The following is a 27009-nucleotide window of genomic DNA, read 5'->3' on the forward strand; positions in this document are numbered from 1 at the left end:
CAGCATCTATTGGGGTCCTAATTCAGGGAATGCTTACTTGCATTCCTGAAATGGGGCCAGGATCAGACCTTTTATTTCCACTGCCTGTTTTCTGTTGGAAAGATAAGAATAGAGCCAATGCAAGGCTATTTTGATGAAAGCTAAATTCTGTAATTTTTAGACTAAAAGATTGTGTTTAACAGGCTCATTTTTAGATAATTCTACAAAAGATTGCAGCTTTCCTCTTACCCTGCTCCATGGCCAAAAAATATCATCAGTCACTTTAGTGAGAAGAGCAAGCTGGACTCATGCCAAACAATGACAACTGGAAATGTTTTGAGTACTTACAAATGCCATATTTTTTATTAAATTATGTTTTCTGAAGATTAGCTATATTAGGCAGAAGTGAAATTACCTGATAATTTGAAATTTCCTAGAGGTTGCCAGGCTTCATGATAAGAATAATTGATGCAACCTTCCAATTTAATGGACTTTCCATTAATAAAAAGGCAGAATAAATAATTCTGTCAATGGCTCATGTAGGACATTAACAACAATTTTTGGCAATTTTTTCCAAATGCTTTAGTTGCATCAATGTATTTCAATAAATGTAATATTCACAATGGAAGAATTCTCCTTGAATTCAGCACTGCCCTGAGACAGCTGTTCATATCCAGCCCTGGTCAGTAATTATTAAAATACATTCCATCTGATGATGGTTTGGTGACTTGCATTATGTGAAATGACTTTGGTTGTCTCTGTCCAGTTCTGAGTAGACATGTCTCCATCACAAAAACAATCACAGCTGGTAACGACTGCAAACCTGGCAGAGAGAGTGCAAGGACTGAATTGGCAAGAAAACTCAATTGTTCTTTCTCCTCTAAAGATGATGCCTTCAGGTCAGTTTTGAGGCACAACGGTGGGAAAGGTTGCACCATGCAATACCTGTTCTGTGGCTCAGTACAGGATTTAAATCTCCAGTGCCATCTCTCTTAGATACTTATATATCTCCCATCACTGCAGTACCTGCGCACCTCACAACCATTAAAGCATTTATCTTCACAACCCCCCTGTGAGGTAAAGAAGTACTATTATCTCCATTTTACTGATGATGAACCGAGATTCAGAGAAGATAAGTGACTTGCACAGGATCACACAGGAAGTATGTGTCGGAGCTAGGAGCTGAACCTGAGTCCCATGTTAGCACCCTAACAACCAGGACTCATGTCTGTGCACTTTCATAGAAACTATAGAAAAATAGGGCTGAAAATGACCTCAAGAGGTCATCTAGTTCAGTGTTTCTGAACATTTTTGATACCAGGGACCAGTTTGTTGCCTTCCTAAACTGTGTCATGGAAATCTCAGGGACCGGCGCTGGTCCACGGACCGGCCATTGAGAAAAGTTGTTCTAGTCCACCCCATGCTGAGGCAGGATTAAGGTCATCCCTGAAAGGTGTTTGTCTAACCTGTTCTTTAAAACATCCAGTGAGGGGGATTTCAAAACCTCCCTAGGTAACCTGTTTCAGTGTTTAACTACCTTTATAGTTAGAAAACTTTTTCCTAATATCCAACCTAAATCTTCCTTGCTACAAACTAAATCAATTACTTTTGTCCTTGCTTGATATGGAGAACAATTGATCTCCTTCCTCTTTGTAACAACTTTTTACATGTTTGAAGATTCATTATGTTCCCGCTCCCCCTCCCCACCCCCGCCCTCAGCCTTCTCTTATTTAGACTAAACTAGCCCAATTCTTTCCACATTTCCTCATAAGTCCTGTTTACTAAGCCACATATTTTTGTTACTGTCCTCTGGACCCTCTCCAATTTGTCCATTTTTTCATGAGCATAAACAAAAAAGTAATGACACATTGACATGATCTGATTTGTTTTTGTGTGTGTGACACTAAGCACCCCCGTATTCATACCCTATGCACTATCATAATAATCTTTGTACAAAATACAACGTATCATTTGAACGTAAGGTATCATTTGGAAATTAACTCACTGATCATTAATATTCTTTCATGATATATGTATGTGGTGGGTTTTAAGATTTATGGATATATGGGAGAATTATGACTAAAGTGTGTTTAAACAGGCATGTCCGAGTAGTTGGTAAACAGATCTGCCTTACACAAAGAAAAGGCTATTTGATTCTCTGACCCGCCCAATCTTCAGGCAAAGACAATGAAGGTCCCTTTACAAATTAGGTAAACAAAGCTATTAAGCTAATATATGGGGGAAGAAAGTGCATGGAGCTTTCTTTACCACCAGACTCCATGTCACCTTCCTAACATCTTGAATAAACTTTAGTTTGAGGGGTTTACTGGTCTATAAAGATAGGGGCTCTGAACCTCAACTGATAAGCAATTGAGTCAATTTATACAATATTATTGTATTACGAAAGTGTTTAGAGTGAGGTCTTTTCTGTAAGCTAAGGACACAATGGTGATTAATATAATTATTAATATAATATAATATATCCATGTGTATTATATATGAGGAAATATGGATACTTAGTTATATTATGCTTGAAAATCTGTGGCCAAATGGGGAGAAACGGATATCCTGCCAGATAGGACAGAAGGCAGCTATCTACCTGTCTCCAGTGAGATTAAGCAGGGTGTGAGGCTGGCAGACCAGGTGCCAGCATAGGTCCTGGAACTAGGCGTGTTGGGGGGGCTGCCACACCCCCTGGCTTCAAATGGTTTCCATCATATACAGGGTTTACAGCAGTGGTGGACAACCTGCAGCCTGCGGGCCGCAAGTGGCCCATCAGGATAATCTGCTGGTGGGCCGCCAGACAGTTTGTTTACATTTGCCCACAGCTCCCAGTGGCTGCGGTTCGCCGTTCTCGGCCAATGGGAACTGCGGGAAGCGGCACGGGCCATTTGTTTTATTTTTTACTTTATTTTATTTTTACTTTATTTCAGTGTTGTGTTTGAAGGGAAGAGTGTATTTACCGCAGTTAAGTTAATAAGCTGTGATGTGTTCTGTGTCATTCAAGGAAAAAAACTAACATTATTTCTCTGAACTGTCCAGGAGAGGGCTGAACATTCTAGAGCACACGGTTTGGGGGAAATTCAGGAGTAGGGGTGTGTGGGGGTCACCTTGCTGGTTGTAACCAAGAGTGGTGGAAGCCAGAGTGGGACTGTGGGACTGTAGACAGGCTGCGGAGCTCAGAGCTGCTGAACCAGGGTTGTCTAGCACACAGACACTTCAGTGTGTGACATGCATGCTAGTAGGCTAGTTGCAAGCATCCCAGGCTGGGAGCTACAGCAGCAAAGCACTGTAAGTCACCCAGAGTTGCAGGGCAAGTGGTGACACAACCACTCACTGGTCTGGATGCTCCTCAAACCTAGTCACAATCTGGTACATCTGGAGATCTTCATAGGTGTGAACATTTTCCCCAAAAGACAGGCTTGAATGAAATAACTATTAAAGAGGTCTACAATTTCCCTATAGTCTCTCTATATTAAACATACTGAAAATTTTATCAAAGTCTTCCACACATTTAATAGTTATTCCAGAATGTCTTAATGTCACACAAAATTCAAAGTGTCTTGTTTAAATAACATACAGCCTTTTCTTTTGCTCAGCAAGTGTGATAACTGGGTACACTAGCTATATGGTTGATAACCACCCAAATTATTTGCGGGGGTTGGTCATTTTCCATAGCTGTGCTCATTTTTCAAATAACTTCAGTATCTCAGGAGTGATCTATGAGCCTGTAATTCTTTTCCATTTTATTGGAATTCTTTTATTACAGATTCTTTTCTAGCTCCCCATACAGAAGTTGAATCTACATCCAAGATCAGAGAATCATAGAACTGTAGGACTGGAAGGGACCTTGAGAGGTCACCTAGTCCAGTCCCCTGCACTTATGGCAGGGCTAGGTATTATCTAGATGATCCCCAACAGGTGCTTGTGGAATCTCCGTCACTGGAGATTTTTAAGAGCAGGTTAGACAATCTCTCCAGGCAATTTATTCCAATGCTTAACTACCCTAACTACAGAGCCAATCTCTGTCATTCTATAATAACAAGATCAATATTTAAAAGCCTATTCATTAGAAAGTTTAAAACATCTCTATTTCACCTGCATAAGTCTCTTTTTAAATGATTCCTTAATTTTGTATGGATGCAACAAGTTATCCACATTGTGTTCTTAAATTCATGACCACTGAAGTACATTTGATGAAGCAGGCAAAATATCTAATGTTTTAGGATAGCAGGGGTCTATCCTGGCTTGATTAAATCTTGGTAGGAACAGAAAACTAACAGAATGGAGCAGAAGCAGTGTCCTACAATAGTAAATAAGAGGTACATGGATCTATTCAGTATGATCAAATAGGAATATTTGACATCTCACCAGAAAGTAAAATAGTGAAGAATATTTTATGTTTATATGGCACATTTCTTTCTGAAAGATCCCAAAGCATTCACACGTTGTATAGCATAATGATTTAGATAATTATAAAGCTGTACAGCACTTCTGGAATGCATCTGCTTCCCAAGTGGCAAAGAATAGCCAATCAGCACAGTGCCCAGTACTAAGGCCAAGGGCACTGGGGTAAATCCCTATTTTTTACACCCAAAAAAGTGCTATGAAATCTTTAATGTCCACACAAAGAAGCAGACAGGATGTTGTTTTTAAGAAAAAACAATGAGGAGTCCTTGTGGTACTTTAGAGACTAACAAATTTATTTGGGCATAAGCTTTCGTGGGCCAAAACCCAAGAAAGATACTCATACACAGAGGAGACTGTGACGTTACACCCCATATTCTTCATAGAAATATGGTTCTGATATGACTATGGCCTAACTAAGATATATTTTATGCAAGATGGATCTTGTAAGGTATTGGAAAGGTTATGATTTATTGAATGTGATTATCCAATTTGTATGCATGTCATTTTTGTATATAAAGTTAAAAATATTGACTATGTAACAATTACAACTGTGTGTGTATTTGGGAGACACCCACCAACAACTGGCCATCACAGCCTTGATGGGTCATTAGGAAGAAACAATAAGACTGTGCAGATACTAATCTCTCTCCTTCCTGATAGGCGTCCTGGGATGTTGCTGTGACACTACCAGGTCAGGTGATAAGAGCACCTAATACAGTGTGCCACCTTGGACACTGCTGGTCCTTTTCCTTGGTAGGGGATGGGGATCAAACAACGGTTTCCTGCCTTTTAATCTGGACTCTCCTCCATTGCCTACCCAAGAAGAAGGGCTGCTGAAAGTACCTGAAGGGACAAAGGAATCAACCTGGGGGAAAGGCAGGGGTGAGTCCAGACTGAGACAGGAGGTCCAGTCTGTAAGAACTAATAACTGGAACTCTAAGCTACAGAAACTCTGCAATTTGCCTAAAATAACATTTAGGGTGAGAAATTACTTCTTGAAACCAGTCTCTTCAAGATCTTAAGCTTAGTATGCATGTTTTGTTTTATTTGCTCAGTAATCTGCTTTGTTCTGCTTGAATATCCCTTATAATGACTTAAAATCTGCCTTTTATAGTTAATAAATTTGTTTTGTTTATTATTAAACCCAGTTTGTGCAATTTCTAATGTGGGGGGGACAAGAAGTTGTACATATCTCTCTTCACATTGAGGGAGAAGGCAAATTTTTATGAGCTTGCGCTGTGCAGATCTTTCTATACAGCGCAAGACAATATACCTTTGGGTCTGCACTCCAAGGGAGGTGGGCACCTAAGTGCTGGGGCATGTCCCTTAAACTGAGTCTTCCCAGAGTTGATCTCAGTGTCTGTGTCTTTCTGCAGCTGGGTATGGCCCTGCCTGTGTGTGTGTTAGAAGAGACTTAAGAACCTGGCTCAGCAAGACAGACTAAAGGGGGCCCAGGCTGGCGGAACAGAAGGGGCTCAGTGAAACCTCAGAACAACAGGTGGCATCCCAGAACAGGGGTCCAACCTGTCACAGTGGCATAGTCGAGCAGGACCCAAGAAGCAGGTCAGGGAAAGTGTGGGCCCTTTATTGAATGAGGGAGGCAACCTAGTGACAGAGGATGTGGAAAAAGCTAATGTACGCAATGCTTTTTTCGCCTCTGTCTTCACAAACAAACAAGAGGAAAGTGATCAGGAACAGTCAGCATGGATTCACCAAGGATAAGTCATGCCTGACTAACCTAATTGCCTTCTATGATAAGATAACTGGCTCTGTGGATGATGGGAAAGCAGTGGACATGTTATTCCTTGACTTTAGCAAAGCTCTTGATACAGTTTCCCAAAGTATTCTTGCCAGCAAGTTAAAGAAATATGGGCTGGATGAATTAACTATAAGGTGGATAGAAAGCTGGCTAGATCATTGGGCTCAACGGGTAGTGATCAATGGCTCCATGTCTAGTTGGCAGCTGGTATCAAGCGGAGTGCCCCAAGGGTTGGTCCTGGGGATAGTTTTGTTCAATATCTTCATTAATGATCTGGAGGATGACGTGGATTGCACCTTCAGCAAGTTTGCAGATGACACTAACCTGGGAGGAGTGGAGATACTCTGGAGGGTAGGGATAGGATACAGAGGGACCTAGACAAATTAGAGGATTGGGCCAAAAGAAATCTGATGAGGTTCAACAAGGACAAGTGCAGAGTCCTGCACTTAGGAAGGAAGAATCCCATGCACTGATACAGACTAGGGAACGAGTGGCTAGGCAGCAGTTCTGCAGAAAAGGACCTAGGGGTTACAGTGGACAAGAAGCTGGATATGAGTCAACAGTGTGCCCTCATTTCCAGGAAGGCTAGCGGCATTTTGGGCTCTATAAGTAGGGGCATTGCCAGCAGATCGAGGGACGTGATCATTTCCTCTATTAGGCATTGATGAGGCCTCATCTGGAGTACTGTGTCCAGTTTTGGGCACCACACTACAAGAAGGATGTGGAAAAATTGGAAAGAGTCCAGCGGAGGGCAATAAAAATGATTAGGGGGCTTGAGCACATGACTTATGAGGAGAGGCTGAGGGAACTGGGATTGTTTAGTCTGCAGAAGAGGAGAATGGGGGGGGGATTGGATAGCTGCTTTCAACTACCTGAAAGGGGGTTCCAAAGAGGATGGATCTAGACTGTTCTCAGTGGTACTAGATGGCAGAACAAGGAATAATGGTCTCAAGTTGCAGTGGGGGAGGTTTAGGGTGGATATTAAGAAAAAAATTTTCACTAGGAGAGTGGTGAAGCACTGGAGTGGGTTACCTAGGGAGGTGGTGGAATCTCCTTCCTTAGAGGTTTTTAAGGTCAGGCTTGATAAAACCCTGGCTGGGATGATTTAGTTGGGTATTGGTCCTGCTTTGAGCAGGGGGTTGGACTAGATGACCTCCTGAGGTCCCTTCCAACCCTGATATTCTATGATTCTGTGATAGTGTGCACAGCTTATTGCCCTGAAACACTGGTGCTGATTTTAAGTGAGTTTTAAGCATGTTGGCTAGAGAACAGACAAAGTGGTTGCTGGTTTGTTATTTTCTGTTTGATTATTTTGGGTAAGGGAAGTAGAGGCAGAAAATCAGCAAGATGAGTGAAAACAGTATAATGAGTTTGGGGACATTGCTGAATATTTCATCACCTTTGAGAGGCTGTGTATGCTCCATGCAATTCCTGAGGATCAACAGATGACCACTTTGGTTGCAAAGTTGACTGGGAGAGCTCTGGACATATTCAATAAAATGCCAATTGGTGATGCTTCCAATTATGGTAAATTTAAGGAATTGGTTTTAAAACAGTTTCAGATTACACCTGAGATTTATGGAGTAAAATTTAGAAGCCTTAAGAGAGGGGATGGATTAAGTAATGTGGCTTATGTGTACCAACTGAGAGATCTACTGGATAAGTGGGTAAAGGGAAAAGGTATTACAAGCTTTGAAGCAATGCGTAATTTGATTGCTAGGAACAGTTACTGAATATGTCTAATGAAGATGTAAAACAATGTTTATGGGATAAAAAGGTAGAGACGGTCAAAGAACTTGCAACTTTTGCAGATAAATTTATTAGGAATAAATCACAGGCAGAGGGGTTTAAGCTTGGTGGGAAGCAAGGTCCTTGTTTTACCCCTGGGAAGGAGGAGGGTGGATGGGAGGCTAGACACTCACTGCCCCAAGTTCACTCCTCCAGTCCTCGTCACACTGAGGGAGAGGGTGAATTTTTATGAGCTTGCGCTGTGCAGATCTTTCTATACAATGCAATACATTTTGGGGTCTGCACTCCAAGGGAGGTGGGCATCTAAGTGCTGGAGCAAGTTCCTTAAGCTAAACCTTCCCAGAGCTGATCTCAGTGTCTGTGTCTTTCTGCAGCTGGGTGTGGCCCTGCCTGTGTGTGTGCTAGATCCTCAGTGTCGATAGCACAAAACTTGCGTCACTTGGGGGGAAAGGCTATTTCACACCCTTGAGTGACATAAATTAGATTGACTTAAGCAGTAATGTAGACCTTCCCTCAGTCTTTTCTTTAATGTCAAATCACACTATACAGTACATGCCTATAGCAAAAACTATAAATTAGTGTCTTCATCCTTTACTTAAGTATTTCTTTGTTCCAAATTGTATTTGTTTTGCGGCTGCTTTCTTTTTTATAACACAAGTATTCTGCCAGCTTTCATTTTAAATTGTCTATAACCTTTTTTATTTTTAATTAATCTAACATGGTACTTATTCATCTGTTTCCTTTTGAATGATGAACCTGCAATAAAGTTAGTTGGGAAATTTCCATCTAAATTAAATAGATGATAAAATAGATTTTCCCCCCCAAAAAACCTAAGTTTTCTACCTTCCAACTAGTTTTCCCATATAATCATTAATCTGTTCTGCCTGGGAATAGCAAATCATCCAAAATTTATACTGGAAAAGTTTGTAAGTTACAATATTTAATTTAAGCAAATAACAAGAAGAGTAGTAATTTGCCACCTCACATTCTGCACCACTACAGTTGATACGTTAGAAGATTCGGCTTGATGGTAGCAGCCACTGTCTTTCTTATACTTGCCAACTGACTTAAACAAAATTGGAAAACCAAGCCAGAACCAATATATTTACAAATATATATTAGAGGAAGCCTTCCCATAGTCCCACTAGGCATGGGATCATATTAGTACATGCAATAATCATGCTTACAACATAGAATGTTTGCCCTTTTTTCTATTACAGTGTCAACATATCACATGAGAAAGTGGATAATGTTTCTTCAGACTTCTAATTTTTAAACTTACTAGCATAAAACCCCAGTAGAAAGTCCTATGGCTCTTTCTTTTCCCTTCTCTTCCCCCAACTTTTTCTGACACAAATGATGAAGCAGAGTATTTCACCATAATTGGAAAGTTTCCTTACTCAATGAAGCATTCCAGAGGTAAGAACCAGTGACACCAGGAATGAAGGTAAAGGAAAACCCGCACCCACTGTAAAGGAAAACCCCCACCCACTCAAAGACTGATTATATTTCGCATGTCTGGTATACACAATAACTCTGCCTCACGCTCCTCTCTCTGCCTCCAGTGCCTCCACTGCAGACAACTGCAGGCAGGAGTTGCTAGAGCTAAGCTTGCCATTGGTAATGGACTGCAGTATATAGAGTAAATATGAGCAGTCTTTGAGTGGGCGGGGGTTTTCCTTTACAGTGGGTGTGGGTTTTCCTTTACCATCACTCCTGGTGTAACTGGTTCTTACCTATGGACGTATGTAGTAGTACTACATTGGGTTGACCACTTGGTCACCAGAAGTGGTCTACAGCTAACACTCGTGTAATCACTGTGTGTCACTAGGCTGAGTCAAACTCTTGGGTTATATCTACACTGCAATTAGACACCCATGGCCGGCCCATGCTTTAATTACAGAGTAGTTAGGGCTTGGGCTGGAGTCTGACCTCTGGGACCGTCCCAGGATCCTAAAGTCCAGGCTCCTGAACGTCTACACGGCAATTAAACAGCCCCTTAGCCGAGTGCCAAGAGCTGGCGTCAGCAGTCAGCTGGCAAAGGCCAGCACATGTGTCTAATGGCAGTGCAGACATACCCTTGGACAGGACTAGCCAGCTTTAGGAAAATGTTTACTATTTTCCCCTAGTCCAGCTCACTGAAATGGCCTTTAAGACATGTCCCTATTTTTCTTCCCAAGAAAGCCAATGCAGGTGTAAAGGCCAGTGGTGGAAGGGGTTTGTGACGGTCTGGAAGAAAAGTGGAGAGATTTGTGAGCGCAGGAGGGGGGGGGGCACCAAAGGCAACTTCGCTGTGTGCCCCCAGCTTCTCCTGCCAGTCTGTATAACTTACAGCGGGCGGCGGGTCTGGAGGCGGAGGGGCTGTCACCGGTGTGCGCTTGGGCTGTGTGACCTTGGGCAGGCCCCCAAGTTGGCCCGGCTGGTCCCTGGGGAGAATGACACTTTGCCAGGAGCTCGGAGAGGCGCAGGCTGTGTCGGAGCTAGAGCGACCCCCGACGTACGAGGCAGCTGAGCCAGAGGGCGCGTGGGTGCAGGGCTGGCCAGGCGGGCGCGCGGGGCTGTGGCGCGGCCAGGTGTGTCTGCCTCCTGCCTCCGCCCCACGCTCCCTCCTCCCCCGCCGGGGAGCCGCAGAGCGCATCAGCAGCCACACTGGCGGAGCGGCGGCAGCAGCAGCAGGCGCCGAGCTCCCAGCGCAGCAGCAGCGCTCCGCTCAGCGCTCACACCCCGCCGCAGCTCAGCTCAGCCCGAGCCGCCGGAGAGCCGCCGCCGCGATGGCGAGGAAAGGCCGGAGGGGCTGCGACTGCCAGCGCTTCCTGAGGAACAACTGGCTGCTGCTCAGCACTGTCTGCGCCGTGGTGCTGGGTGAGTGGGGCCGGGCGCGGGGCGGGCTGCGGGAGCTGCGGCATCCTCCCGGGCTGGGATTGGGAGGATGCTACTTCCAGCCAGGCGGGGAGGCAGCAGGGTGATTTCCGCGGCCCAGCAGCAGGGACCCCAGCCCCACCTCTCCCTCCATCTAGTCCTCTCCTGCCTCGTGGCTAAGCCCTGCTCTTAATCGTGGTCTTCAAAGGGGAGAGAGGGATAAAGAGCCGCTCTATCTAACAGTCCCCCATCCACGCAGCCCTGGGGGGCTTACAGTCCGATTTCTTCCCCCCGCCCCCAAACACCTTCCTTTGGGGCTTTCTGGGGCATGTCTCCGTGGAAACAGCTGCAGGAAAATCAGCATCCTAGTTTAGCCAGGCAGCGGCACGTTTGTGATGATACTGGTGGATGTTACGATCTCGCAGCGCAGCAATCCGATTACCGTATTTTACATTCACACGGTGTGTGTGTGTGTGTGTGTGTGTGTGTGAGGGCCAGTGCTGGAATGTCGATAATTACAGGGATTCATTTCTATAGCGCAGCGTACCCAGGGGCCCTATCCTGCGTTCCTTATGCACCAAAACGCTACTATTAAAATCAAGGGCGCTTTGGATACACACGGAATGGAAGATCAAGGCCCTAAAATTCCTCCCTGAATGTCTGGCAAGACACATATGTGCTTTAATTCTCCTTCCTGGCATATATCAGGGATCATGTTCCCTCCCCCGCCCCCTTCTCCAAGATGGAGAGTTCTTTCAGTGTAATTATTTACTGGGGGCAGACACTTCAATCTCATGTAGGCAGGCTCTCTTTCAGCTCCGACTTGCCTCATTGTAAAATAAATAAAATAAAGACCCTTTGTGGTTTTCCTGCCGGGATTTGCTAAATAATTAATTTGTCATCTCATTTACTTGCCAGATTGTATGGTGGATTTTTAGAAGTGTAAATTACTCTTATGTAGCCAATGCACTTCTCATAAAATATTAACACCTGTTAATGTCAGAAACTTAAAATAATTAATAATTTGAGACAAATTGATGTTAGACTGAATAAACATTTTTCTGTTCCTACATATTGGCTTTCTTATTGGTTAAACTGTTTTTCAATGTTAACGACAGAACATAATCATTACACTATAAAAATAAAACCACAGCTTGAACTTTGCTGTTCTGCTTGTTAAAAACAGAAGTTTTGTGCAAATTAAATAAACCAATTGCTGTTATAGCCACAACTAGAAATGGGGGGGGGGGAAGAAGTATTATGGACAGTCCTAAAATTTGATAGTATACTTATCTAGCCCCTGTCTATGCCTTTTCTGCTACTTCATCACAGTCTCCAATATTTATCCCACAAACTTTGAATAATAAAAATATAATTAATAATAGGCTTCTGAAATTTTTTCAGTCTGACATGAAAAATCTGCAAACATATCTTCTGTATCAATAGGGGGTTTAAAATATCATGTGAATGTAATGCTCATTAGTGGTATCAGACTGATAGACCCTGAAAAATTGAAGTCATTTGTGTATCCACACTACAGGTGCAACACACTGCAAGAAGCTTCCGCATACAGACTTGTCAGTGTGCCTCAAATCTGACAAGAGAAACCTCCTCTAGATAAAGAGGGGAGTTCATTCTCAATGGCCCATTCAGTGTTAGGCCTGTAGGCTGAGTCTATCAACAAAGATGCAAACAGTGGTGGTGTTTTTTTGTATTTGGACATCTGCCTATCCAGTTCACAGGCCACTGAACTTTTGGTAATCTCTGATGCTTAGTTTGTGCCAGCATCCTGCAGTGAAAAATTCTGCTTTTTGTTACCAATCCAATGTGCCATCTAGTTCCCTATAAAGTGGTTTCAAATGGATTTCAATATTTTAGGGAACTATCATCTTTTTTTTCCCCCCTGAGGAAAAAAATGGCATGAATTTCTGCAAATCAGAGAATGTGACCAGAGTGGCTGAAAGTGTGGTTATTCAAGTTTTGCATTACACATTTATAATATTTGTCACTGGCATATCTCCCACTGGTTTTCTTCTGGTTATTATTTTATAACTTTTTAGATGAGGACAGCATCCTTTACTTATTTGCTCCCACACGGATATGTTGCTTCCATTGTTTTGTTACTTATATTTGCCCTTTGGAAGTTTTTGTTTTTTTTTTCAGATTACTTAGTAAGTTATTTTAAGTATGTGTGTGTTGGGGAAGGGTATAATTATTATTATTTTGTGACTCTCCCCATATCTAGAGGTAAAATCAGTTTATGTCCTCATGCATGTTTTTGTGTGTGTGTGTGTTGTCATCTAAAGGCTAGATTTTCAAAATAGCTGTGCTCAGTTAGGCACCACAATAAGTGGCCAGATTTTGAAAAGAGGTCATTACACTGGATGCTGAGCTCTTTTGAAAATCTGGCCCTCAAGGACTATATACACCACCACTATTTATTATTATTATTATTATTATTATTTTATTATCCATACACAGTTGCTGCTCTCAGATATGTTTTTCATGAACTGGACTAGTTATTTCCTAATTATAGAAATGCCACCAAACAATATTCATTTTCACATTAGCTTCAACAAATAGAACTGAAATTTATGGTCTGACTGCAACCCCAGGTAAGCAAAATGCCTGCTAACTCCAAGGGCAGTTATACAGTGCAAGAGCTGAATGGGGTGCCAAAACACTGAGATTGAGTGACGTCGGCATTATGGGGAAGACTTTCAAATTACAAATAGGGGATGGGCATGCATGTGCCCTATGTGCCTTTGAAAATCAACAAACTAGAACCTTAGTATGTTTTTTTGATTAGTTACAAAATGACATAATATTAACAGAGTAAATCAGCTTGCTATAAAGCGAATCTTAAGGAACAAAGTTGCCTGTTGCAACAAGCTGCATGATAACTGCTATATTTTTAATGTTTCTTGTTGGAGGTATAACTTAGATACCACAACATCAATAAAACCCTTATCAGAACAATTTAATTTCATTATATGTCATAATAAAATGTCATTTCCTTATTACAGTCTGAGGAATGTTTGCAATATACCAGTGGTTCTCACTTTTGTACTGGTGACCCGTTTCACATAGCAAGCCTCTGAGTGCAACCCCCCTAATAAATTAAAAACACTAAATTTAACACCATTTTAAATGCTGGAGGCAAAGCGGGGTTTGGGGGTGGAGGCTGACCGCTCGTGACCCCCCAGGTAACAACCTCACAACCCCCTGAGTGGTCCTGACCCCCAGTTTGAGAACCCCTGCAATATACCAAAACTCCATAAGTCTCAGAATTGTAAGCCTTTCTTAATTAAATTAGCATACATACTGGTTTTCTGCATACTAGAGTACACAATTTAGTTAGGAAATAGCTTTTTTCTTTATCAAGATGGTTAGTTTGAAGGAGGAGTATAACGTCCCAAAAAGAGGAAGAGAATGTAATTCAGAGATCATTCTGATGATAGAAAAGATACCTGGTTTTTATAGAAAACTATATATATGATAAGGGATGGATATGAAGAATACTGCAAGTTACTCAAAAGAATGTTTAAATTGTTAAACTATTTGGGGAAGGCTCAGATGCTCAAGCATTTTATGTTGGTTTGATATATTTTTTGCCCATCATCACTAAGGAAGATAAGTAAGCTAAAGAACAATATCACACTCCTCTCTGGAGATTAAAAACAAAAACAAGAAAGGTTCAAGATTCTGGTGGGGTTTTCTTCCGCCTACTTGTAATATAATATGGGAAGCATTTAATTATCTGCCTGAGCTATTCATCTTTTCATACGAATAACATTTTTCATTTTTAGGAACCCATTTTACGTACTTTTGAATTTCTTTTTTTACAATCTGAAAAGAGATTTATGATCTGTGGTTTAAGATTGATGCAGAAAGCATTTTAGAAGCCTCATACTTTTTGTGTGTGAGTACATCCATCTGCATTAACTGAAGAGTAAGAATAAGGATTTTTTTTATAAAGGATTTGTGTTCAGAATTGTTTATTCTTAGTTTCTAAGAAATACTGTGTGTATTGAGTGAAATAACATGGACAACATGCTGTAATTTTTCAGATTTCAAGTAGAAGAACTTTTTGGAACAATTTTGGTTGAATTTTTTATGTTTTAGTTTTTATTTGAAAATGACTCTTTGAATTAAAACAACAGACTGAAGTGATTATTTAGAAAGAATACTTTTTCTGAACTGGCTTACAGCTTTACAATCCAGACTGAGAAAAGGGCAAGAGCAGAGAAGGGACTGAACTGTCTCTCTGAGCGTCATGCTTTTGACTTTGAAATTTCCTTTCAACAAAAATTTGTGTGCGTAAAATACAAATATTCAAGGAACGAGCACAAGACTGGCCAAGTGAATTCATTTATAAATTCAAAAGTAAGTTTACAGAAATTTTTAGTTTACAGAGATTTTTGAGATTGTTTCTCTAGGTGAACCAGAGAATTAATGCAGGTCAGATATCCTCTCTCCATTTTAGCAGTTCACATTTCTTTGCCAGGGTAAGCAGTTATCAATAGTGCTACCTCTTGGTCATTTGTGTTGTCTAATTGCAAGACTACACAAAGGTGTAGAGGTAAGCAAGTTAATCTAGAACACTACAATTTTACTTATAAAGTGATTATGTGTTTGGGCACCTGACGTTACATAGGTAGTTATTTAACTAATCAAGAAAAAAGACAATCTGGTCTAATTCACTCCTGAACTTGAGAGTGAAAAACAACCCTTCCCCTCTACCCCCACCATCTCCTGCAACATACACTAAATAAAGAGAGTCACAAAGCATATTAATTAAAGAGAATGAAGTCATTTTGTTTGGAGGACTTTTAGACAAGCAACTATCCCACTCTCCCCCTCCAAATTGTGCATCTGCTTAAGAATCAAAGCAACATTGACAGGTCAAATTTGTCCCAAATGTAGATTTTGTAAAAATAAGATTTTACAGAATTGAAGGCCAATAGCTAAAGAACCTATAAGAGAAAATGACCAGACTATTTTCATTCTCTAACCCCAGAGAAAATCAAAAATAAACAAAGAGCATCCATGATGGAAGTTACTGTTAAAAATTCTTTCACTTCTCAAACTGTAACATTATATGGAACATGGCCAACGAGATTTTAAAAATACGATTGCTATATTGACAGTGCTGCCTGTCGATGGGACTGAGGTGGCAAGATTGCCCTTCCATGGTCAATTTTATATCCCATTTACCAAAATGACTGTAACCACTGCATTTGTGAGAGGTGGGGAATAGAGTTTCTGTACTCTGCCATTAACTCCCTTCTTTTCTCCACACTACATCTGCCTATTCACTTAGACTACTTCCTGAATTCCCAAACAGAACTCAGACTACAAGGGTGGCCACTAAAGAGTTAACATTTTCTTACAGTCACCACATGTGAGGAAAGGTGATGATCAAAGAAGGCCAAAACACATGGCAGGGGTTAAAGAAGAGCTGGGAATGGGGTGTGGTAGGGTTTAGGGAAGTAGCAGGAGCTGTCCATGGTAGTTAGGGAGGCACAGCAATGGGAAAGAGACAGAAAATGGGTCGAGGAGGGGGAGAAGAGTTGAGGAAGCAGAGAAGGGGAAGGCAGCATAATAAGGGGGAATATAATTGATGGGGAGAGCAGGGAAGAGTGCAGAGAGAAGAAGACATGCTTCTCTGCAAAGCACTTGTTAGCCAGAACCATGGGATCCTGCCAGCGGGAAAAAACAAAGAAAACTAAATTGAGAATCCCTGGTTCATCTCCATGCTGGAGGCAGGAGAGAAATGAGCTCATTGAAGGCCTGATTCTGCACCATTGAAGCTAAAGGGAATTTGGTCATTGACTTCAATAAGAATGGGATCAGAGCCTTAGCTTGTCCAATCTTTTTATGAGAAGCATTACATCACTAGTGCCATGTTTGTTTTCCCACCTTGATCTCCTGGGAGGAGGAGATGTGCTAGGAGGAGAGACATTGGAGTAAATAAAAACAGTCTAATGAATGGTGAATTACAGAGCTATAATTCCTGCTCAGGATTTTGATTATTATACAAACTACAGGAACTTCATTTCTGTTTTTTACAGTATCACTTCAGTAGTATCATAGGCCCAAATTCACCATTGCCCACTATTTATTCTAAAATTAAAATATGATTATTTTATATTTCATAATAGTAACATATGTCTGTCTGATATAGTACACACAAAATACATTAAAAGAACAGTAAGGCTGCAAAATCAAGCACTCAACATTTAGGAAGTGCCAGAACTAAAGCTGCTTGTACAACCTTAATTTGGCCTGCTTGTGTGCATATGCATTGTGCTACAGTCTTTAATTACACAATAATATATTACTATTTCCTCTGGACCCCTGCCTCATTCAGTGCACAGGATGGATGATACGTCCTTAACAAGTAGAGAGTCAATCTTTTGTTGCCTTTTCATTGAACAATGTCTGACCTCTTGGTTTATTTACTGCACAGTATTCAAACCCTGCTCTGAAGGCAGAATTATTAATTTCCTCATGGGTTATTCCATAGCACTTGTAGTACCTCAGTGCTTCACAAACATTACCTTATTTTCACACCAAAATGAGATAAGAGGTGGTATTATCCCAGTTTTACAGATGGACAAGTGATGCACAGAGAGATTAAGGTAAAAAATATCCAGTAATTGTGGGTGCTCAATTTAAGAACTCTAGGACTCAATTTTGCAGAGTACTTAGCATTATATAGCACTTTGTATATTCAAAGCAAAGCTTCCATTGTCGTCAGTTGCAGAAGTGAGTCCCCAGCTACCTGACATGGAAAATTTCAATAGTAATGGTTAAAATTTGGCAAAGTTATAAGCAACTGAAAATAGGACCTTATATTGGGAAGTGTCAGGAACCCTTAATAATAGACCGAGTCAGACAAGGGATCATGTGTGGAATAATGATGATGATGAGACCTCATCTTTCAGGGATAAGATTACTAAATAGATGGCGTAGTTTCATGTCACTTATTAGACCTCCATTTTCCATTGGTCAATTAGTCACTCTTTGTAGTCATACATATTTTGTCCTGAGATCTCCCTGACACAATTTAGGAAGGCAGCAAGGCAGACCCTGGTATCAAAAAGGTTGAGAAACACTGTATCTGATAAAGGAAGGAAGTGTTATATTGAGGAAGTTTACTTTTAGAGTAGCTGTGTTACTTCACCAACTCATTTATTAGTAAGGCTCCATGTCTGTCATGGAGGTCATGGATTCCATAACTTTCCGTGACCTCCGTGACTTCTGCAGCAGCTGGTGCAGCTGGCTCCAGGGCTGCCCAAGCAGATCAGGCAGTCCCTGGGCCAGTCGCACCGGCAGCTGCTGGGGCAGTTTGGGTGTGGGTTCAGGGCTGGGAGTTGAGGTGCAGGGCAGCCAATACTTGATGGGGAGCAGCACGTCCCTGCAGCTCCTAGGCAGAGGGGCCAGGGGGCTCTACAAGCTGCCTCTGCCTGGAAGCACTACCCCTGCAGCTCCCATTAGCTGCGGCTCACGGAAAATGGGAGTTGTGGAGCTGGAGCTCGTGGTGGGGGCAGCATGTGGAGCCTCCCGGCCTTCCCTCTCCCTCCCCACCCCCAGGAGCTGCAGAGACATGCCAACTGCGAGCTGTGTGGAGCCCAGTAGGGAGCCTGCCAGCCCTGCCAACCTTCCTCCACCCCCAGCAGGGGTCCCAGGCCGCACACCGTTGCCTGCCTGCCCCCCAGCACCAGCGGGGTCCCGGGAAAGACCCCACAGCACCCGAAGTGCCCCAGACCGCCCCCCCTCACAGCACTCATGGCCCCCCAGCCCAAGTTTTAGTTAGGGATACATAGTACAAGTCATGGACAAGTCACGGGCTGTGAATTTTTGTTTACTGCTTATGACCTGTCCATTACTTTTACTAAAAATACCTGTGACTAAAACGTAGCCTTATTTATGAGATAGGAAACACACAAATTCCACCTTGATCTGGGAACAGTTAAAGGTAAAAAGAAAATTAACTCCTCTGTAGCTGCAAGTGATGGGTGTGTCTAACCAATCAGCAGATTCTCCTCAACCTCAATCCTTTAAAATGATAATTTGTCAACAGGCACTTGAGAATGTGTACAACTTCTGATTATTTCTTTATAGAGGAACCTTTACTTTGCTGTTATCAATGTTTTTATCCTTTATTTTTACTACCATTGTGCCTAGAGCTCCTAAGCAAGATCAGGGTCTCAGTGTGCTGGGTGCTGTACATACACATGGTAGAAGATCTTTCCAGTCCTGAAAATTTACAACCTAGACAAGACAGACAAATGGGGAGAAAGGAAACACTGTTCTCCCCATATTACATATTGGGAACTGAGGCACAGATTAAGGACCTAACCCAGAGCCCACTGAAGTCAAAGGGAGTTTTTTCATTGGCTTCAATGAGCTATAGATCAGACTTTCAGGTTACACAAGGAGTCTATGGCAGATCTGAGAAATGAACCCAGATCTCCTGAGTCCCTGTTAAAAAGGGGGAAATCTTGTTAAACAGATGCGGGAGGAAAAAAAGAGTTTACCTAAGATTTTGAGGAGAAACATAGCCTTTCTTCAAAGTAAAAATACTAGTTTGACAATCTTCCATGGGACATGTTCATTTAAGAAAACACGGTGTGAAAATCTCATTGCCAAGGGCATGAGACTCTGCCTCTGGGTGTAATTATATCTACTAGATTTTCTTACAAATGCCACTAATTAAATAGAGAGACAAGGTGGGTGAGGTGTAGTATCTTTTATTGGATCAACTTCTGTTGGCGAGAGAGACAAACTTTCAAGCTACACTGAGCTCTTCTTCAAAATTTAGTAGGAGTGCTACATATTTAATCATTGAAGGGCCTGCTGCAGTAAAATGTAACCTTGGCGTTATGAGTTGAGCAAGCCTAGAAGGCCATAGATGCTGAATTAGTGGCAGGCCATCTATGTAAGAAGAGGAGCAATCGACTATGAAAAAATAGCCTTATACATTTGGGCCACAGAGCCCTATCCAGGGAAAGGATCATTCTTCCATGAATGCTTCCTACACTTGGAGAAAACTCACTGCCTAACCTGATGCTGGGGGTGGAGCTACAGGCAAGTTAAAGCTAAGTCATCTGTTTTATTTATTTAAAAAACATGTTAAAGCTCTACATGTGTGTTTTTGAATATGGGGAACATGGGTTTGTCCCAGCCACTGCAGTCTTGGTAGATGGGGGCTACCCCTTATTAGGAAAAATCCTTTCCGCCCCATCATCGCTCAATCTCTAGTGTTTTATTTTGAAAGGCAGGTGAGACTTTTGTCTGTTGTCAGCATCTGTTAAACAAGATTTCCCCCACCTCCCTTCCTCCTTCTTTCCAGCTACCAGGAATTGAACTGTTAGCTTGGAATATCCTCATACATTTGGCCCCTATAAAGTTGAGTTGTTCTCTGAAAACTGCCTGTAAAAACGGCACAGGGAGATCCATGTCTACATTGGGGAAAAAAAAAAGTGTGTTCTTAATTTGAGTTAAAATAGCAGTGTTGCCGTGTCTTCACTGCTTTTAACTCAGGTTAGTAGTTTGAGTTCAACCTCAGACACCCCTACAGGCTTTAACTCGAGCTGCTAACCTGAGTTAAAAGCAGTGAAGACATGGCAACACTACTATTTTAACCCAAGTTAAGAACACTTTTTTTTTTGCAATGTAGACATACACCTGGACTTGTACATTGGCATTAGTAGTAAAAATTCTACAGTCCAAAATCTGACCTCCATGACACCTGTACGAAGCACATTGCCTTCACTGGGGGTTGCAAAAGAATAAGAATTTGGCCCTGCAGTGGGAACTTAATTGCCAGTTCTCTTGATGAAGCATAAGAACAGATAGACTCCATCATACTTTCTCTTAACTGTGTTGACTCTGCAGGGTTAACAAGAATAAAAAAAACTACAGATTTATTTTCACCACTCAAGTGAGCAGAGATGACTGAACGTATACAGGAAGCAAATGAGTTGAGAAATAAGATGACTTTTTTGTTACATTTCAAAGCACAGCAGCACTTTACAATCCACCCATGTCTGTGTTAGGACAACTAGAGAAATGCTGAGCACTCTTGGGGAGCCCACTGGTGTAGTTCCTATAAGAGCAACTGCCACGTGGGGGAAGAGACAGCAGCAGAACATTTAACATGGCATCCCTCTTTTGATAGACACTTGGTATTTCCCCTCGAAATGGAAGACAGCCTTCATGTCTGCAGTCCCAGGGAGCATATTGGACTCCTTTGGGCAAGCAGCTTCAGATGTAAATTTGGCCTGGAATCTGTGACACAATTGTAATTTGTAAAGTCTTTAGGCTTGGCTTGATAAACTTTTCTGCTTCAGAGAGATTTAAGTAAAACAAAACAAAACAAAACAAAACAAAACACTGTTCTGAAAAAATACTAAGAGCTCAGTGTTTGCAATTTCCATTTCCATTTCCTTGTTCTGTTACCTCTGGGTTCCCCTTTATCTTGGCTGTGGCTCTTTTCTCCTGAATCATTTCTGTGCACTTGCAAAACACAGCATGAAGCATATAAAAAAGGATGAACCATCTTTGGAAACACATTTGTGAAAACAGAACTGTTCCTATTTTTGTCATTAGGACAAAACAAAGAGATTATGATGAAGCAAGTGAATTACTGTCTGATAGGTTCGTGATAATGTTGGTTCTCCATTAAACATCTGATATTCACTTCCTTTCTCTAAATCTTCAAATACATCTTTTATTAATTTGGAATTTTTAATGAATGCAAACCAGACATCCTGAGTCAACGATTAGTCTGGAAATGTAATGAGAGGTTTCAGTTTCTTCCTGCTGTGATACTAAGTGTCACACACTCAGTAGTACCTCTTTAAACAGCCGTGATGCTTGTCTCCTTTTCCTTCTCCAAAACTCAGTACAATTCAATCCAATTCATTTATATGTAGTAGCACAGAAAGACAGAATCTGTGCTGTGAGTAACAAAACACAGCATCTCTAAAAGAGACTCTGGATTGACTATTAAGACACAAAACAGACTGTGGATGGCTTTATTTCAAAGTTTCATGCTAGTGTTGAGGTTCGACAAGCATCCTCAGACTAGAAATTTATCTACAGAACAAAAGCAAAGATAATTGAAGTTAAACTCAGTTCCTTTGCTGTCTGACAGCAAGTTCTGAAACATTTTTTTTCAAAGCAAGATTTGTTAATTCATTTAACAATTAAAAGATTCCCCTGCCTCTCATTTAAATTGTTTTTTTTTTCATTAGGGCTGTCAAGCGATTAAAAAAATTAATCTCAATTAATCGCACAATTAAAAAAATTAATCTCTATTAATAGCATGATTAATCGCACTGTTAAACAATAATAGAATAACATTTATTTAAATATTTTTGGGTGTTTTCTACATTTTCAAATATATTGATTTCAATTGCAACACAGAATACAAAGTGTACAGTGTTCACTTTATATTTATTGTTGATTACAAATATTTGCACTTTAAAAAACAAAATAAATAGTATTTTTCAATTAATCTAATATAAGTACTGTAATGCAATCTCTTTGTCATGAAAGCTGAACTTAAAGATGTAGAATTATGTACAAAAAAAACTGCATTCAAAAATAAAACAAGAGCCACTCGGTCCTACTTCAGCCAATCGCTCAGACAAAGAAGTTTGGTTACATTTGCAGGAGATAATGCTGCCCACTTCTGGTTTACAATGTCACCTGAAAGTGAAAATAGGCATTCACATAGCACTATTGTAATCGGCGTCGCAAGATATTTACGTGCCAGATGCGCTAAAGATTCATATGTCCCTTCATGTTTCAACCACCATTCCAGAGGACATGAGTCCATGCTGATGATGGCTTCTGCTCAATAACGATCCAAAGCAGAGCGGACTGATGCATGTTCATTTTCTTCATCTGAATCAGATGCCACCAGCATCTGATTTTCTTTTTTGGTGGTTCAGGTTCTATAGATTCCGCATCGAAATATTGTTCTTTTAAGACTTCTGAAAGCATGCTGTACACCTCATCCCTCTCAGATTTTGGAAGACACTTCAGATTCTTAAACCTGGGGTCAAGTGCCGTAGCTATTTTTAGAAATCTCATATTGATACCTTCTTTGCATTCTGTCAAATCTGCAGTGAAAGTGTTTGTAAATCAAACAATATGTGCTGGGTCATCATCCGAGACTGCTATAACATTAAATATATGGCAGACTGTGGGTAAAACAGAATAGGAGACATACAATTCTCCCCCAAGGAGATCAGTCACAAATTTAATTAACACATTATTTTTTTAATGAACATCACCAGCATGGAAGCATGTCCTCCAGAATGGTAGCTGAAGCATGAAGGGGCATACAAATGTTTAGCATATCTGGCACATAAATACATTGCAATGCCGGCTACAAAAGTGCCATGCAAATGCATATTCTCACTTTCAAGTGACATTGTAAATAAGAAGCAGGAAGCAGTATCTCCCATAAATGTAAACAAACTTGTTTTCTTAGCGATTGGATGAACAAGAAGTAGGACTGAGTGCACTTGTAGGCTCTAAAGTTTTACATTGTTTTATTTTTGAATGCAGTTATTTTTTTGTACATAATTCTACATCTTTAAGTTCAGCTTTCATGAAAAAGAGATTGTATTACAGTACTTATATTAGATGAATTGAAAAATACTATTTCTTTTGTTTTTACAGTGCAAATATTTGTAATAAAAAATAAATATAAAGTGAGCACTGTACACTTTGTATTCTGTGTTGTAATTGAAATCAATATATTTGAAAATGTGGAAAACATCCAAAAATATTTAAACAAATGGTATTCTATTATTGTTTAACAGCGTGATTAATTGTGATTAATTTTTTTAATCACGATTAATTTTGGGGGGTTAATCGCGTGAGTTAACTGCGATTAATTGACAGCCTTATTTTGTACATGAAACTTCAGGCCTAGATCCACATGCACAGTTCAAACTGATGAGGAATTTGTACATATAGATTAAGAACTTTATAAGAAATTTTCAATAGAGGGAGATTTGGAAGGAATGACTCTTAGGTACCTTTCCATGCCATAAAACCCAAAATGGAGTAAAGCCACTGAAATTGATGGATCATTCTCCCCTAGCTGAAAAGCAATAAGACCCCCAGTAAAATATTTCCTACCACTGATTTCCCACTGACAGTCTAAAAGAACCTCTGTAGGACTCCTTGTGCTGTTTTCCCATTCCACAAAAATATAAAGACACCTTCTGCCCATATGCCCCAGTAAACATAGATAATGCACCAATTGAGGCTAATCAAAGATACTTGCATTGTTAATCTACCTCTTCCTTTTCTTGAAACACTGTAACATTCTTGCATCTGACCCTTGCAAGCAATACCTCATCTGATGAGTACATATAGTCTCATGCCTTTAATTGCTTTCTAATGCTGAAGGGCATAACTATAACACAGATAAAAAATTGCCAGAGTCCAATTTATTTTTTTTAATTGTTCCTTGTTCGAAGTGTTTCACATTCCATGCTTACTAGTTGACTTCTTGAGAGACAGAGTGTAACACAGCATGTCCGTTTACAAAGATTACAAATTTTCCAACCCTAACACTTTCACAATATATTGCAAAACAAAGATTTCTCAGACCGCCACACCTTTTAGAAATCACAAGCAACCTGACCTTGCTTAATCAGAACTCCATTTCTAGGTCATCTCTTTGATTTCTCAACTTTGCTGCATTGATTAGTTTGAGTAATAGTTTCTCTACACATCACTATCGTGTGTCTTCAGTTTCTCAGTAAACAGCCTTTCCAATCTCAACTATTATAGCCAGAATAAAGGTTTAAAAAAAATTTGTTTGGGGTCAAATGAAACATTTTATTTTGATTTTGAGCTTTGTATGTTTTAATTGTTTTTTCATGACATTAAATGAGATTTCTAAATAAAAAGCCATTTCCAGCTGAAAAATTAAAACGGTTCATTTAGAACTTGTCAGAAAGAAAATGTTTTTATTTTCAGGGAGAGGTGTTTTTTTATTTTTTTAAGAAACACAAAAACCCATATGAATTCACAAAATGTTTTGGTGTCACCAAATCTGCATTTTTCACTGAAAAATGGTTCAGTCAAAGATTTTTGCCCTGCTGTACTCAGAAGAGGGCAAGTAGATTTGCCAGTCAATAGTTGAAGCCATGTGAGTGAAGGAGATTCTCCAAAAAAAGGGTGTAAAGTGAGATGGGAAGAAGGCTAAGAACAGAGACAGATGGTGAGTAACTCAAAGCTGATAAGCTCGTCTCCTGCAGACTGGAAGCTGAAATAAATATTATGTCTTGAGAAGACCCAGGTTTATTATTTGTCATCTATCTAGTCCTAGTAATCAAGAATAATTAATGACTAAAATAAAAATTAAAAATATCACAATGAATGACATCAAATTTTTAGAACAATAAAAATAGAGGTCTGAAACTTTTGCTCAAAAAAATTGAATCCAACCTTTTCTTTGTGGAATTCAAAAAAGTTTGGTTTACTGATTTAAAAGAAAACACCACTTAACACAAATGCAAAGTGCTCCACTTAGGAAGGAAAAATCAGTTTCACACATACAGAATGGGAAGAGACTGTCTAGGAAGGAGTACGGCAGAAAGGGATCTAGGGGTTATAGTGGACCACAAGCTAAATATGAGTCAACAGTGTGATGCTGTTGCAAAAAAAGCAAACATGATTCTGGGATGTATTAACAGGTGTGTTGTGAGCAAGACATGAGAAGTCATTCTTCTGCTCTACTCTGCGCTGGTTAGGCCTCAACTGGAGTATTGTATCCAGTTCCGGGCACCGCATTTCAAGAAAGATGTGGAGAAATTGGAGAGGGTCCAGAGAAGAGCAACAAGAATGATTAAAAGTCTTGAGAACATGACCTATGAAGAAAGGCTGAAAGAATTGGGTTTGTTTAGTTTGGAAAAGAGAAGACTGAGAGGGGACATGATAGCAGTTTTCAGGTATCTAAAAGGAGGAGGGAGAATGGGCTTAAACTGCAGCAAGGGAGGTTTAGGTTGGACATTAGGAAAAAGTTCCTAACTGTCAGGGTGGTTAAATACTGGAATAAATTGCCTAGGGAGGTTGTGGAATCTCCATCTCTGGAGATATTTAAGAGTAGGTTAGATAAATGTCTATCAGGGATGGTCTAGGCAGTATTTGGTCCTGCCATGAGGGCAGGGGATTGGACTCGATGACCTCTCGAGGTCCCTTCCAGTCCTAGAATCTATGAATCTATGAAACCAACAGGTCACGAGAGTTGTTATCTTGACCCATCCAAATTAACTCATTAGGGGAAGCAGGGAGATCTGATTGTTGGGAAATAAGCATGATGATAAGTTCTGTTCTATTTTCAGGTTGTGTTTGATCTATACAAAGAGCAAAAACCTATCTCTGGTGTAACTCATTGACTTCAGTGGAGTTACATCATGAATGAATTTAGCACCAAATAACTATGCTGTAAAGTTTTCTTTATGTTGCTGAAAAATGTCCATATTCAGATTAAAACTAAGGAGCAGTTCTCACATCTTTAGGAAATGTATGTGCATATATATACAGCACATAGAAAGTCCCCATGGACAAAACCCCATTCTTTCCTTCACTTTACCCTAACTTCCCAGCAGTATCATTTTATCTCAGTATTCTGAGCTCAGGGCCGGCTCCAGGCACCAGCCTGGCAAGCAGGTGCTTGGGGCGGCCACTCCGGAGAGGGGCGGCACGTCCAGGTATTTGGTGGCAATTCGGCGGACGGTCCCTCATTCCGGCTCGAAGCGAAGGACCTTCCACCGAATTGCCGCCGCAGATCGCGATCGCGGCTTTTTTTTTTTTTTTTTTTTTTGCTGCTTGGGGCGGCCAAAACCCTGGAGCCGGCCCTGTCTGAGCTACACATTTTAAATATTTGGAAGTGGAGTGAATATCGAGTCTACCTATGTCATATGTAAGTTCGTTGGGGCAGTGACTATCTTTTTGTTCTGTGTTTGTACAGTGCCTAGCACAATGGGGTCATAGGCCATGACTCTGTGGCTCCTAGGTGATACAGTAATACAAATAATAATAATTCAGATAGAGGGAAGCTAAGTTTACAGTGAACAGGAAAGACATTCAGGTTGTCTAAATGCACTGTAATGTAAACATTACAGTCTGGTCATAATAGCAGCATTGCAAAACTCTGCTCATCCCTAGTCCTGGAAAGATTCTTTCTCCCTCCCTACATGGGCAAATAA

At 40.8% G+C, this 27009-nt stretch overlaps 1 protein-coding gene across 1 annotated transcript in view; it reads left to right on the forward strand.

Moving 5' to 3' along the window:
- The first annotated feature begins 10453 nt into the window (after positions 1 to 10453).
- SLC1A1 (solute carrier family 1 member 1) overlaps positions 10454 to 27009 on the forward strand; it is a 76289-nt gene continuing 59733 nt past the window's right edge. The window contains exon 1 of the mRNA XM_054032573.1: positions 10454 to 10759. Within this exon, the coding sequence (XP_053888548.1) occupies positions 10669 to 10759 (91 nt within the window). The 5' untranslated portion in view covers positions 10454 to 10668. The remainder of the gene's footprint in view (positions 10760 to 27009) is intronic.

This window comes from Malaclemys terrapin, chromosome 6 (assembly GCF_027887155.1).
Source record: "Malaclemys terrapin pileata isolate rMalTer1 chromosome 6, rMalTer1.hap1, whole genome shotgun sequence".
Taxonomy (NCBI): Eukaryota; Metazoa; Chordata; order Testudines; family Emydidae; genus Malaclemys; species Malaclemys terrapin.